At 38.4% G+C, this 15,947-nt stretch overlaps 1 protein-coding gene across 2 annotated transcripts in view; it reads left to right on the top strand.

Moving 5' to 3' along the window:
- Positions 1–6,708, top strand: part of SerT (Serotonin transporter) — a 51,006-nt gene extending 44,298 nt beyond the window's left edge. For both annotated transcript variants that reach the window (XM_019052242.2, XM_019052241.2), the window contains exon 13: positions 693–6,708. In XM_019052242.2, coding sequence (XP_018907787.1) covers positions 693–779 — 87 coding nt within the window. In that variant the 3' untranslated portion in view covers positions 780–6,708. The remainder of the gene's footprint in view (positions 1–692) is intronic.
- Positions 6,709–15,947: the final 9,239 nt, after the last annotated feature.

Here is a 15,947-nt window from a genome sequence, read left to right as displayed (position 1 = left end):
CGTCTATTTTCACAATTTAATCCAATCTAGTAATAAAATTAAAATATGTTACGTTCTGGCCTGCGGGGCGATTATTGAAACTATGTCCGCCCGACACGACAAGACATAGCCCTATCTTAACCATGCAATATATCGCAATTCGATGTCTTATCGGGATGGTTTAAATTTCAATAATCGGCCCGCAGAGATGGAAAGTGAAATCTCATGAGGCTCGAATAAATTTCACAAAAGTTGAAATTTATTAATTTTTTTTTAGAATTATTGATTGAAGCTTTGAAGGTCTGAAAGCGTTTTAGTTGGCCTTTCTGTTGATGCTGCGGTGTTATGCCACTCTATACTGAAAGTGCCAGACACATAAGAGGGGGCAAAAAGGGGAGTTTAGAGAGAAAAACCCCAAACTAACCTCTAAACTAAACGAAAACATTTGCAACGCGCGAATGTTTTAGGCTTCGGGTAAAAAATTTCAAAATTTAGAATCACTGTTTCTAGGCGTTTCTTAGCCTCCTGAATGTATCCCCAGAAGTTTCAATATATTTCATGAAATTTCGTGAAATTTCATTCGAATAAATTTCATGAAATTTTCTATCTCTGGTTCTGGCATACTTATTCCTCTTGTTTCTTCTGAAAAGATGAATTTTAACGTTATCTCAACTGGTGTGAGGTCCAACTCAAACGTCATTCGTATTTTGCAGAGATTAAGCATCATCATGAAGCCGGAAGAACTCGCGGACACTGCGACGGTGATCAATATATCCTACGGAACAGGAACTCACGTCTGACAGTTCGAATGGCTCGTATGAAAGACGATGTGTCATAGTCTCGCAGTCCGATTTCATGGCAACATCAAACAAAATCTACTACGTCCTTTGAAGATTATCGTTCCTTTCATAAACAATTTCTAAACTATTCCCAATAAGTCCGCCTCTCATCTTTTTGAAGCTTGCTCCAAAATACTGGCATCACTATTCTGCCGCGCTGAGGAAAAACGCCGTATAAACCTTCAGGCGTTGCCAAATTTCCTTTGATAAAATGCCAATTTCCTGGTAAATGTATGAATATTTTTCTTCCAATTTTTCAGATAATTTAGTTCCCGATTTTACCGAAAGATTCTGAAAATATAAAGGAAAAATATTCATAACTTTCCTAAAAAATAAACATTACATATATCGAAGGAAATTTGGCAACTCTCGAATGTTCATACGGCGTTCTTCACTAGCACGGTATATAGCATTGCTCAACGAACCGTTCTCGTGCTTGTAAAATACAACAATCTGGAAAGGCTTTGCAATTCAAAAGAAATATATTTCAGAGATTTGCAGCAAATGTTTGATGCTTTATGCACTATTGGTGGGCGAGTGCTGTTGCCAGCGTTTTCGATGCGTTACACACGGTTAAGGGGTTCGACAAAATGTCTCAGAATGTTGTTTGTTCCTTTGTGAACTGTAATATTATCGTTCGAATCAACTATTTTAATCACTTTGAGAACTCATCAAACTCTCGTTATTTTAAAGTTGACCCAGGTCACTTCTGCTTAAGCAGCCTTCGAGTTTAGATTTGCCGGTTCTGAGACACGAATAATCGAGGAGAGGTGAAAAAGAGAAGAAGGAAAAATGGAGAGGAAACTACTCACAAAAACAAAACGCACAATGATAGTGTTTCTCAGCCATATGAACCTATTGGATTAGTATTTCTCATTTTACTTTAATCATCCCTGAATCCTATCAGTGAGTTAGTTTCAGCGCTTTCCCGGGCAAATCTATGGTCACAATTCGGCTGACATGGATGTAAGCCAGCGTTCATGCAGCTTGAAACAGTGGCGTGGCGTGCTTTGCGACATATCGATTTTTATGTCATTTAAACCTATGGGAAAGGATCGATAATCAGTGCGCAGTGTTCGCTGCGAACACCTTAATTATCGATTCTTTACCATAGGTTTAAATGGCATAACAATCGATACATCGCAATTCACGCCACGCCGCGCCACTTGGCTTGAACCCTGCTTATGCTCATACATTATGCTGCGCTTTTAATACCCCTCCTTCTTATACCGCCTCATCGACCAATATCTAACATTTCTTTTTTCAGAAAACTCGAAGTCGTAGGAGGAAAAAAAAAAAAAAACGGGGAAAGGGAAAACGCTTAAAATGTACGTAGCGGGGATTAGAGGGGGGGGGGGGGATCATTCGTGATGGAGACGGCAGTAACTTCCTAAAAATTGTCGTGTGAACCTGAAATTCGTAACAATGGTTTTATGAAGGATATTCTATAAAAATATCTTGGAGTGATAGTGTTGAATCCCCATAAGACGAGTGAAGATTGAAGAAATGTCAGATTAATATATGTATTCAAGTCGTGATTCATGGAGGTTTTTTTTCGGAAGTCTTCCTTGGATTTTTGTCAGAGGAAAAATACCTCAAATTATACATTTTTCGGCATCAAACCTTTGCCACGTTAACACGATCTTTCTCAAACTCATATAAAATTGTTGAGTAAGCATATATCGACGGTAAAACTACCAGACCACTTATCTCGTTTGTGGTGTATACAAATCTTCGTTCCAATTTCATTTTTTGAAGGAGAAAAAGTCAATATCATTCCTTGAAGTTTTCATAGATTTTTCTTCGCATAGTGAAGAAAAATCACAGAAGTTTTCAAGGATTGACGTTGAGTAGTTTTTTGCATTTAAAAAATAATGTATGAAAGGAAATCTGCGACGTCGCTAATCGAGATATATGGTCCGGTAATTTCACCGTCAATATTCACCGCACGGTTTCACAATAAGTCTCTTGGTCTCTCACATTAGGAGATTCTATTTCATATTCGTTATCATCGAATTAAATTTATAAGGTCTCATACGAATTTTTAAATGTTACCTAATAACGAGTAATTATATACAGTAAGAATCATTCATATACAATGTATATTTACGTTCTAGAGCCTGTTATTTGTTTGTTTTTCTTTCAATACTGGTATATTCTGGTTAAGATTAGTAATGCTAGGATTATAGGTCCTTTTCGTACACTAGCGTAATTTTTCTCTATTTTATTCCTGCGGATGAGCTTTTCCGACAAATATAAATATTATATACTCTATTTTAAATACTTATACTCCAAAAATCTAATTTAGTCCATTTTTTTGTAGGTTCTAAAAATTGAACATAGAACTTACACAGAAAGAGCTCGTGTAATTTGTACAAATCGCATCATTGAGTGTGGCTATGAGAAACTGATCCTCTTGTTTACAAAGGTAATTATTGAGCAGTATGGAATGATGACCAAAAATGAAGGCATTTAGCTAACTTTCTATTCGTTCAAATTGAATCTGGGTGTAATTTAATGAACCGCCTGTTAAAGTATTGCCCCCTTTTCGCACTCTTCAAAGGCGCAAAAATGTCCTGCAGGCTGCAGGAAACAGGAAACAGCTTTTTCTCTCCATAAATTGGTGCAGGCAAGGACACTTTCTCCGGCCAGTGAAATCCAGAAAGTTGTGTTGGCTAGGTCTTCTCATTTTTGGCCCTCTTTATAGCCACAATCGTCAGAAGTGTTCATCATATCATTACCACCCGTATAGTTTTTGCGTAATTAAGTTTTTAGTATATTTTATCAAATACTTAGTCAAAAGAGTGAATCAAATTAAGAATGAGGTAAAAAATGTTATTATTTTTTTCTGAATGGTAAATAACATTGTAAAATTGATTGTGATCTCCATGCAGCTTGAGAACAAATGGTTGGCTATACCGTTGATCAATAAAAGTGACAGTCGGAGTAGGTGCTGACTATTTCGGTAACTTAGGTGTTTCCAGTTTTTAAAGGCAGCAGTTGAAGAATTTTAGCCTTTAATGAGCGTGTATATAAAATTATAAATATGTTTGTAATTGGTTTATCTTTCCAGAAGTATCATATGATATTTTTGATTCAATGTCTTCTTTGTACATACATATCTAATTAGTTACATTGGTTATTAGATCACTGCGGTGACGAAATAAGGAAGGTAATTTTTGTAAGTGACTAGGCCATAGACAATTTTCTCCAGTCATTAACTGATACTTTACTACTCTTGAAAGAATAGATATGCCCTCATCGTAAAGTTAAAATGCTCGACCATTTTGTTATAATATTTTCCATTGTTGAATCGATCATATGAACCTGAAAATGCATGCACGTAAGAGCACATCATTATTCTTCACCAAAAGCCGATCAAATTGATGTAAATTACCGTATTTATGAAGTACAGTTATAGACTACCTCGTCCGATAAAATATCCAATCTAACCTAACAATAAAATTATTGCGTCAAAGATTTTACGTGAATACACTTACCATGCATTAGGTCATATAATTATACTACTCCGCGATCGAAATGACGATTCTTGAAAGTTGGCAACACTGTTTTTTCTTTATTTAAATATATGCAAAACAATCGATTCTTCGCGAGGCAGCTTACTTCACCTAGAATCGATATTTTTAATGGATTTAAATGGAGGAAAACAGTGCTGTCAACTCTCAAAAATCGCCACTGCGTCATTGACTTTGGTAATGTGTGTCTGAATAAAATTTCGTGAGGTAGATCATTCAAGTGTTTCAGCAGTGGCGCAGCTAGGAATTCTTTAAGGGGGGGGGGGGGTCCATTCAAAAACGTGGCGGTAAATTTACATTATTTTGTGTACGTTCTTGATAATAATTTATTTCTGCCCTCCAAAAGTAAAAAAAAGGTACAATTATCGAGCCTTCCCCCTTGTTTACGCCACTGTGTTTCAGTGCCATTTGAAAGCTGAACGTAAACATTCTGGGGAAAAGCTGACCAATAATGACGCATTGAAACAAGCTTTATAATTTGAGAAGTGTATTTATTTTTAAACTCCACACGCAGTTCTATATGCTTATAACCCGTGATTTTTTGTCCACGCTCATGGTGAAGTGGAAAAAACCGAAACGACGATGACCTGCATCTCAGAGGCGAGGCGTGACTGATCGATTTTGATATTTCCCCATTCGAAGCTATATGATAAAGAATCGATTATTCAAGTGTTCGTTGTGGACACCCTGTTTATCGATCCTTTTTCATTGGTTTAAATGGCGGACCAATCGATATATCGCATATCACGCCCCGCCACTGCTGCATCTCGCCCTCATTTTTCAAAGGATTTAGCAATTCCGTGGTGCAAACAACGTCCCCTTAGAACATAGAAGCAATTTGTTTTATCTGAGTTTCTGAACTGCTGTCACGCGTCTGCGAGAGAGAGCGCTTCATCGGCAAGTTGTCTATTCTCGTCAGTCGTTTTGGTTTTATAATGTTATGGAGAATTACCTCGCAAAAAGTCTGCATCCTGTTAAATTCTTAGAAATTAGTTCATTTTTGACGAGGAATAATTTCACGTGCACTTAAATCATACATATTTGCCTATGTAAAAACGAGTAATTGCGATGTAATCAATATAATTTATACTCGGCGACAGCTCGGATCCATCTCCAGAAATTATTAAAATATTAACATTGCAGTACCTACTATACGAAGCAATTTTATAATCCATAACATTGTTAGAAAACAAATTCAGGCTGCTCTACAGTCACTTAAAAAATTCGTCATTTTTATAACAAATTGAATACGTACGGTTATCATGTTACATCTATCTTTGCAACATGTATCGACAAAATTCAAAACCTTTCCGTTCTAAGACTAAAAGGATAAGAAAACGTATAAAAAAATAAAAGAAAATGAATTGGTTAAATGTTTTCAGCCTCCATAATTCCACAAAACGTATTCCTTAAACAAATTGAAAAATATTCTGTGAAGTGTATTTTTACCAAATAACGTCAAAAATTCATACTTATGGCGTATTACAATGTGGGGTGGAGGGGGGTGGAGGCAGGTACGAGTGAGTCTATATAATGAGTCGGTAAGCTCAACTTGAAATCCATTTTGTTTTTGTTAACATGGATGTTTTCACACATGACGGTGGGGCTCTCATTTTAAATTATTTTTTCCTTATAATTCTTCTTTCTTAAAAACAATAGCTAGGAATAATTTTTTCATCAAGTTGTTAGTCTTCTGAAAACCGATAAAATGCTAAAATCTCTTTCTTTCCTTCAATTTTTTTCCAATTTTGGTGAAATGAATGATGTGAATCTTATATCTAAGGATACTAAGTAAGGATATGGGCACAGTTGATTTTAATTTACAGGATCAACTCTGTTAATTAACTAGCATGCTGTCAAGTAGTTTCTTCAATCTTGCAGCAAGGGAATCGCATTAACATCATTTAATTAATTAAAAGAAGATTAATTTAAGGAGTGACAACGGATAATCAAACCCTAAATCTTATAGTAAGCTCTAGTGCTGGATATTCTTCTCGATCGGGAAAGTCATCTTGTTCGATTGTAAATATTGTGTAGTTACATAGGTATACTATTTTCCTCATTGCTTTTAACTTTTAATCGTTTTGTAAAATTTTCTTTTGTAAAATTATGTGCCTTCATGATTTGATGACAGCCACATCTAATCATGATTTTATTCATTTTCAATGTGCGTAAATTTGCGTAATTCCGTTATTTAGAGACGTAGCTAATTTAAAAAGTTGCATATTTATGTTGTCATTAAAGATTAGAAAATATTTATAATGCAAATGACTGCATGGACTGTAAAATCAGTTTTTCATTTCATTATATCGCTTCTTAGTATTATTTAATAAAGTTGTCAAGTTTTTCGTTTACTTATTGGATGCATATATTTTATAATCTCTATAGGAACCTTGTATTCTTTAAAAAGGGGTCAGTTGCGCTGGTCACAAAATCGTGTTTTGGTGCTTGATTCTTGTAGATAAGCTATAGATAATAAGATCTGTCTACACTTGCATCTTTCTACGTTCACTAATAACCGAGATATCGCCCTTTGAAAAGTCGGATTTTTGACGTCATCCACCGCGGCAGTGACACCCTTGGTTTCTTCCACCTTGCTCTCATCCGAGTTTCACGTTGAACAACCAGTGCAAATGTGCGTCACGCTGATTGATGAAAGCAAAAAGGAAGAAACCAAGGGTGTCACTGCCGCGGTGGATGACGTTAAAAACCCGACTTTTCAAAGGGCGATATCTCAGTTATAATATTGAACGTAGACAGTTGCAGTTTATTGACAGATCTTATTATTTTTCGCTAATCTACAAGAATCAAAAATCTAAACACGATCCTGTGACCACCCTGGTAAAAATTGGCGATAGGAGCTGCGTTTCAAAATACCATAGGAGTTCTTATAGCCGACTGAAGAGGGCGATAGAAAATCATATAGCTGGCTGTAGAAAGTGGAAAAAATCATACGGCCGGGCTACACGAAGCGATAAAAAATTATACAGCCGGGCTACAGTTCCTATCGCCGGGCTTTACACTTTATCGCCTGCTTATAAAAAGCCTGGCTTTATCGGCTATAAAAAGCTATAAGAAATAGTGTAGAAATGCTTGTGCTTTGTAAATCCTTAAGATTGTACGAAATCACCTGAATATTTACAAAACGCACATTATATTTTCCTTTACTACATATTTTTTTTTCATCAACTAAACTGAGAATAATCCATACAGAGTGTGCAAACATTTCAAAGTCATGAGTTGAAAAACGCTGACTCCGCGAGATTAAATATTAGAGCGTAACACAAAGCGGAGCGGCGGCGCACTGGCGCCTACAAACCTAACAGCGATACTTCACGCATTGCGCAATGCGTGAAGTATCCCTGTTAGGTTTGTAGGCGCCAATGCGCGTTCAGCGCTGGCTGCCCGCCGCGCCGCGCCGCCGCGTAACGCGGCGCTTGAAGCAACTATTTCACACCAGAAGTATTGCACAGTATCATACGAAATTGAAGGCACTCCAACATATTAGGAATGACAGGCATCCTTCAAAAGTACGGAGCTTTCCTCGCAAATTAAATCAAGGTACTGCGGCCCAAAAAGAGAGCGGTAGTCCAAAAACTCACTAAGTCCTAGCATCCGTAATTAGTAACGTTCAGCATACACTTTATCGCCAGGCTGTTGCTTAATCGCCATCGGCTATAAAATGCTGTAAGAAATTGTGTTGCCGGCTATAGAAGCTATCGGAAATCTTACAGCCGGCTGTAGGTCTATGGTATTTTGGAACACAGATTCTACTGCCAATTTTTACCAGCAGGGCAGCGCAACTGACCCTTAACAATTACCCAATGCTTGCATACAGCTGCAGTTTTGTTAGGGGTCAAAATTTCAATTTTGAGGCTATAATAAAGAAACGCCTCATATTACTCGAGGTCTCCTCAATCTCAAATAATTTTTTTCCCATCCTAAGTTTATGTTAGTAACGACTAAATAAGTATCGTATACGATTACGGTGTGATTCCTCCACGGTGCATGGACTCCACGGACTCACCCCCTTCCAAAACTGGTGCATCGGATCCACAGGTCGTGGAGCCCACGCACCAAATTAGAGAGAGACAGAAAAAAAGTGGTGCGTGGAGCCCACGCCCTGTGGATCGATTGCACCTGTGCATCGGCTCCACAGTGCATTCCCTCCACAGGCCCCTAGTAGCGCCCAGAGTAAAGCGGGTCGCCTTTCATTACGTTATTGCAAAACATTCAACGGCGAAACCTTCCGAAGACTGAAAAATAAGTATTATTCATCGCGGAGGAAGAAAAAAACCGAATGATAACAGTGAAGCCTCATATTTTTGTAGGATGGGAAGTTGATCAATGGCCGCATTTCATAGTCATCTAATCTCGCTTTCCAGCAATTTTACGTGTTACAGTCGATATTAGGGTGGCCCTTAATTTTGAGTTTTTGGAAGTTTAAAGTGCGGAACCCTCAAAAATCCTTCCATTTAAAGAGAAAATAGCGCGAAAAAAAATACAAATACATTAGAAAACGCACCCGTAAGAGCCAAAAGTTGCGAGCGTTGCGCGCTAAAACGCGTTTTTTCCGCCTTTTCGCGGATTTTTTCCGTCATTTCGCGGATTTTTCCTTCGCATTTCAAATGTTGCTACGACATTGGGGGTAACACTTTTTTAGAGTACTTTACAAAAAAAAAAAATAACCCAATTTACCTCGCCCATTTTAAAATGTCCTTTTCTCTCCCTCAAAGTGGCCACATCGTGCGATTTTTCGTAATTATCTCCCCGCAAGGTGTGTCTTTTTTCTACCTTTAAAATGTTGATGAGGCTTTGAAATTTTCTGAAATAGCGCACTTTTTGAAGTACTATATGAGAAAATTAACAAAATGTACCTCGCCACTCTTAAGATGCCCCCTCCCCTCTTCAAAGTGGCCACATCGTGCGATTTCGTCGATTGTTCGTATCATTCTACCGGTACGGTTTGCCCGAACGAGTTTAAATTTTTTGACGCGTCACAAGTAGAAACACTTCAGATTCTAGAAGTAGAGTGTCTACCAAGTCATTTAAGCTAAAAAGAAAGCAATTTTGTCAAACTGCTGGAAAACAGAGTCGATTTAAATGTATTTCGGGGCTAAAATAGGCACATTTGAAATTACCGGTATAAAGTTCCGTTAGGTATATTATCCGTTATATTATCCGTTATATTGAAAAAAAAATTCCTAGATGGTTATAATGCCTAAGTTTCTTGGATATGGTTGTTTAAAGTGATCGAACACTAATGGTAATATCACCGATTTTAGGCATTTGATATATTTTTGCGACCTAAAACTACTAATCAGAGCTGAAAATTGCTCAAATTTTCCGTGGAGCTTTCCAAAAAAGACCGGCTTTTCAGGCAGTCGATTCGGCGGTCGAACGGAGTTTGAAATGGAAGCTTATAATGACCTAAAGCTCAGAGAAAAATTTCCAGATGAGCGTAGGAACGGTTTCCGAGTTACCGCAGGGAGGAGGGGGGGCCGAAATTCCATCTAATATTTGCCGTTTTCATGTTGCCACGGGCTCCTGAGTCCTTTTGCAAATAATGTTCAGCATATCGATACTTCAATATTTTGAGGGGACTCACGTCGAGGAGTCAATGTATCGAGTCGTCATATCGATTTTACACTGAACATTGGTGGTATCTCGGGATTAAAATTCGCTAATACGGATTCACGTAAGATTTAATAATCTGAGTGAGATAGGGAAAAATCAATAAAACGAATCGATACATCGACTCTCTGACGTATTTCAATGTTACTTCGCTATTTTCTCCCTTTAAAAGGACTTCCTTCATCAAATAGTTTCTTCATCTGTACCTATTTCTCTAAGTAGAGAATTTCCAGCACACCGCCCCCTACTCCATTTTGCCCATGTTAGTCGCTTCTCGTTCGTTCATGCAACGGTTTATAGTTGATTTGTATCTCCGGGAAAGCAATATATTCCAGGGTAAAAGTGAAACAACGGCAACACTGACGGCCAGTGAATAGACAAGACCTGGAGGGAGCTCCAGCAGGTCATTGTTTCTCGCTGGCTATCGTCGGCAATTTACAACCCCCGAACCTTTTCAACTCTCAGGCAACCGTTTCGCTGGTGCGCTATGCATTTTTTCCGGTCTTAAATTTTAAATTGAAGTAGGCATTTTTGAACTCTCCGTAAAATTTGCAGAAAATCCATGTCAACTTAAACCCAAAAAAAGTTATTTGCACATGGTAGCAGGTTTTATATACTTAGTCTACTTACGGAAAACTGTATTTTCTTTTGCGTACACGGAAGATGTTGCATTAATTTTTATTTTCATTCTTTGAGATAATTTCGGATCTGAAGGGAAAAATAAGTAATTTTCAGGATTTGAAAGTGTCAATTTTTTCCTGACGATGCTCGAGCCCAAATGAGTCACAGACTGAAAGGATTAGCAAAAAATCCGTGAAGTTGATCAACATTCAGAACAAATTTTAATATTATGTCAAATACCTATGCAGTGGTTCATTGCTGAGAATTTTTGGTTTATGGATTGGTTTTATTTTTAGCGCTATTTGGTTGTTTTTGGCACTGAAATTAAAACGAAGGGCTGAATCATTGTCGAATATCGCGAAACAACCAAGAGGCGAGATAATTTCACGCTACTGAGCTAATTGCTTTGTTTAAGCACGACGATGCTTTGGAAATAATTGGGTTGCGTGGCAATATATTTAGTCCTTCAATTTTGTCGTCCCATCATGTAAAAAAAAACTGAACTCCGCTCACTTTTCAGCCGCCCAGCGGGGCGAGATAATTTCAAGCTGCGGAGCTAAGTTTTTGTTTAAAGAAAAAGATGCTGTTGAAAAATTGAGCTGCTCGACCAATATTTAATGTTTCATTGTGCCATCCATTCACACCAAAAAAGAAACTGATCACTTTTCTGCCTGGCAGCATTACTGATTTATCCCCACCTAATACATGAAAGAACACGTCAATTCCTCAATTTACGACCCAAGAAATTGTGCCGTTTGGTAAATATTAATTCATTGTTTCGATAATGGCGTCCATTTGTACTGAAAAAAAACCGAAATCCAATCATCTTATAGACACCTTGCGCTGAAAAACTGATTTCCTTGTTTCCTTGTACTAGGCGGAAATAAAAGCGGTTCGGGGTTTGCATTTGCTTTATGTCACGTACACCTCTATCAGTTTGTGGTTCACGTGGATGAAGTCATAATGTTTCAGTTTCAGTTAGCATTTCGATGAAATCTAAGCCTTATTTTTGGACATCAAAGATAATGGAACACTCTTTCAATCAAAAAAATGCGAAGAACGTTGAGATATTATACGAAGTTGGGTCGAACCCAAAATGCAACTATTTTAACTCCGCGGTAGTCCGGGATAGGTACATATTCTGGATTTTATGGGCGAAATGTGATCTGTTTACGGCCTACGCGCGCTCGCGAATCGCGATAGGGTAAGTGAGTACAGGTGCGATCAGTCCTCGAGCGTTTGCAACCCTGACCACTGCGGAGTTAGTTGTTCCGCTTCACTTTGATATGACGAGAGCCCACACTGGTTCCTTATCGGAAAATAAAATTCATTTGTTCAATCCCCTCTCATAACCATGAGATTGTGCTTTCAATATTTTTGCAGCACTGCGTTTCTTCAAAATTCCTTGATAACTCTCATGAGGATAGCAGTGACACAAATCTTAGGGGGTTGGACTGCGGATTGGCCAGGGGGGCCGACCTCCTAATTATACTTCTAATTTTACCATCCATTTAAAGTAGGAAATCTCATTTGAGAAATAAGCTACCTAAGGGACGAAAAGCTCATGTAATATAATTCACGCCCGGACGTCCGGAATCTGCGAGCTCTCTACGTTTTCTCTTATACATTAATTGTAAACTGGAATTGAGACACCACTATGCCTCTTTAATGAGCTACACATACGCGGTAGTCCGCAAATCAATAGCAGTATAGCAATGCTATTCTTCAAAGAGGTTCGTCAACGACGGAGGTGGATTTTTCAAAATCCCGCGCAAACATTCCGGATCTCTAACGACCCTGTTGCCGCAACGCCCTCAACCTTCCGCCGGTTCTCAATGAGTAGTAATCTAAGCAGGAGAAAGTGCGGCCACGCTGCTGAGGATGAGAGGGTTCCGGCTACCTGTGACTCCGGAAGATTTGAGTTCTAAGCGCGCGTTAATTTGATTTTCTTCCCCGGATTTCACCTCATAATTACATAATGCTTCACATCATTTTCTTTTTCACGAACGACTCTTTTTTCAAGGAGCACTTTTATTTAAAGAACAGAATTCCCAATTTACATATAAATACAGGATAACATCGTATACAGTAAATTCAAATACCGTGTATCTCAAGACCAAATATACAGTAATATTAATGGAATCAATTTTGGAGGTAATGAAAGATCGATTTTTTCTTTCTCTTTTGCATTAACTATGTATATGCGATGAATGATTATTTTTGGTTATCAAACAAAACCTGTTAACAAATCATGTTAAGGGGCGATAAGTAAAATGTATGTATAATCATCTGATTCTTTAAGCCCTGAAAAAATGATCGCTACTTGTCAGTTATATTTAGAAAAATGTTTGGGATCAATCGGGTCATACCCGTACTTTGTGTAGAGGAATTTATCTATCCTTTAATTGAATAGCTCCGTGGGCAGGAAGGTAGTGTTTGACAAAATACCCCGCGAAAAATTGTCCACTCGATGATTTCCGGACGAAAATTCTTGTTAAGTCAACTGATAATCTGTTTAAAGTGACAGAACGCTCTTTGAATAATGACAGAAACACACGGATCGCAACAAGGATGTTTCTTTTTGACTCAGTTGACTCCGAATCCTCGTCCGGGTATCAATAATGGGAATTCTGATGACCGAACAGTCAATTTTTTTCAGTGCAGGGGTGAAAAAAATACCCCTCTCCAACTCATTTGAGATCACAGGGTTGGCGTAATTTGCTGATACACACTTTATTACGAGGAAATGCATAAAAAAAGATAAGCGCGAGTGGTGACTGATAAGTAATAAATTGCAACAACTGCAGTGAGAGGTCATGCATATTTTTTTAAAGAATGCTAGTGTGTGAAAGGCAATACCTATAGAAACGTGTAGGGAAAACCCAGAGCATATTTAAAAAAAAAAAAATTCTCAGCGCCAGCGAGCTCATATTTTTGAGATTTTTGCAAAAACCCATTTCATACCCTACGATTTTAGAAAGAGGACGGCATTAAACGTTTTACAAGCGCAATTTGTGCTCCAGATTATGGTGAATATCTCTTTTAAAATTGCTGCTGCCTTAAGACTACTTACACGTGAGATTATCCGGACGTAAAATGTGGCCGTATGCAATTAGCTCAAAGACGCACTTTCTACAAATAATCTTTGAAAGGCATACTGAACTTTTTCTTTCTTATCATCCCATCATGGACTGTAAGGTTCACATGCTTGAGAATTATGTTCCGTCAGGTGAGGTCAGGTGGTATACTATAAAATAAATGCTGTTCTCAATACTACAATATTGGCCCTCTGAGCCCTTGCTAATATCGTCTTGCTGAATATTTGAAAGACTAAAATTTGCGGTACCAGTCTGGTGGTACCTATTTAAACCAATAACATTTCAAAAATAGTTATGAAAAACATTTAGAAAAAATCACACCAAGAAATTGCGAAACTGTCTATTTGAATACAGGTAAGTTTTGTGAAGCTATCCACTTCCCTTCTAGTTCATTCTCGCCCTACGATTATTCTAGAGCGGGCCTCTGAGGAAATGGCAGCAGCAATTTGAGGCATTGGACTCTTTGCAATGAGCCACTAACTTGCATGAAATCACGCATGAATATAAAAAGACGGAAATCACATAATACTCAGCATAATTGGATCCACTATTACGTGACATCGCTAAATTTGTAATTGCTTTAATGTTGAAATAACTTAGTTTTGAATTCGATTTTACATGAGCCTCCTGCAAATTTTGTAGAGATTCAAGAATGCAAGATTATACATCCCAAAACGACTGAGATCAAATCTGTACATAATTCGGAAACCATGATCGATGTCAAAATGCGGTTTGTATGGGGCTGTAGTTCATACTAGTAGCCATTAAACCTCAAAATTTGAGCTTATTCGGGTGAAAACTCACTGAGTTATTGCAATTTTTCGGTGACGAGTTGCACGAGCAAATAACCGTAGGTACAGGATTTTCGAGTAATTAATTTCGAGTAATCTGCAGCGCGGCTCAGGAACAGTTCGTGAAATGAAAAATATATATACTCGAAAATCCTGTATGGCTATTTGCTCGTGCAACTTGTCACCAAAAAATTGCAATAACTCGGTGAGTTTTCAACCGAATGAGCTCAAATTTTGAGGTTTGATGGTTCATAGTATGAACTGCATTTAATACCTTTCTTAGTTTCCGAATTACAAACTTGGTCTCAGTTATTTTTGGACACCGTTTGTAGACTGGAATAAAATGCATGTCACCGCCGCGCCGCGCCGCAGCGGTTATACCTGAAACAAAAAAGATTCCGCGGCGCGGAGGAGTTGTAATTTGTCCCGAACGACAGCTAGCCAAGAACAATAAACAGTTCGGACCCTTTTTCGTCCATTCAGTTAAAACCCTTACAGTGTTGCCATTCGTGTTTTTCACCCTTGAATATTTCTTTATTTTCCACCGTATCGTGCGGAAGAAAGTCGGTGATGTGCTAAGGGTTTGGCGCGGCGTGGCGGTGAGAGAGAGGGAGAGGGCTGCGAGAGGGGTGTTGTATATATAGTATGAGAGTTCGATTCAGTTACTTTTTTCGGTGATCAGGCTAATGCAAAGATGCCGCATGCCGCCTCGCAATTGGCAGCGGTTTCGAAATATGCCACCCTTCAATTTACACATAGTAAGTTAAAGACACGAGTTGACCACTGACTGCTTTCACCTCGCCCACAAGTTTCCTGCAAATATTAAAGCAATGTTCAAGAGAGTTTTATTTCATAATTTTCTCATCTATTGAAAGCAGAGGCTACACCCACTGACCGCTTTGAGGTCCAACCCTTTGAGGCGCTTCGCGCATCGGGTGTACTTTATGCGTTACACGTTAATCTTAGAGTTAGATCAGTAACGACGATGTAAAATTGCAATACTCAATAAACATTTTCCAAATGTCCGCGCTATGAAAAGTATTGAAGGGATGAAGGGCAGTGCCTGCCCTTGCGATCCATTGGATCACCGTGTCGGAACATTCATACGCCTTTGTCTCCACGAGACGTTTCACGGGTTTTGTCCCAAGTTCGAATCGTAGGAATGAAACTTCTGGGCTTTTTTTCTCGTTAAACAACACAACATAAACTTCTTCTTTTTTAAAGTCGTTCTTGGGACTCCACAATGACTCTTAGGTGGAACTGTGATTCGTATTAACTAACTTCATATGTTTCCCTACTTCGGAAGTGAGATTTTTCCCTGAGACAAATCCCATGAAACGTACCGTGGAGACAAGGTCATGCGTAATGGACCCCCCCCCCCCCAAATACAAAAGAATTCGCATACCTAAGGCCCAAGTAGCATTTCTCAACGGAAAAATTGCTATATAT

The sequence above is a fragment of the Bemisia tabaci genome, chromosome 5 (assembly GCF_918797505.1).
Source record: "Bemisia tabaci chromosome 5, PGI_BMITA_v3".
NCBI classification, from domain to species: domain Eukaryota; kingdom Metazoa; phylum Arthropoda; class Insecta; order Hemiptera; family Aleyrodidae; genus Bemisia; species Bemisia tabaci.
This window is presented reverse-complemented; position numbering and strand designations above follow the sequence as displayed.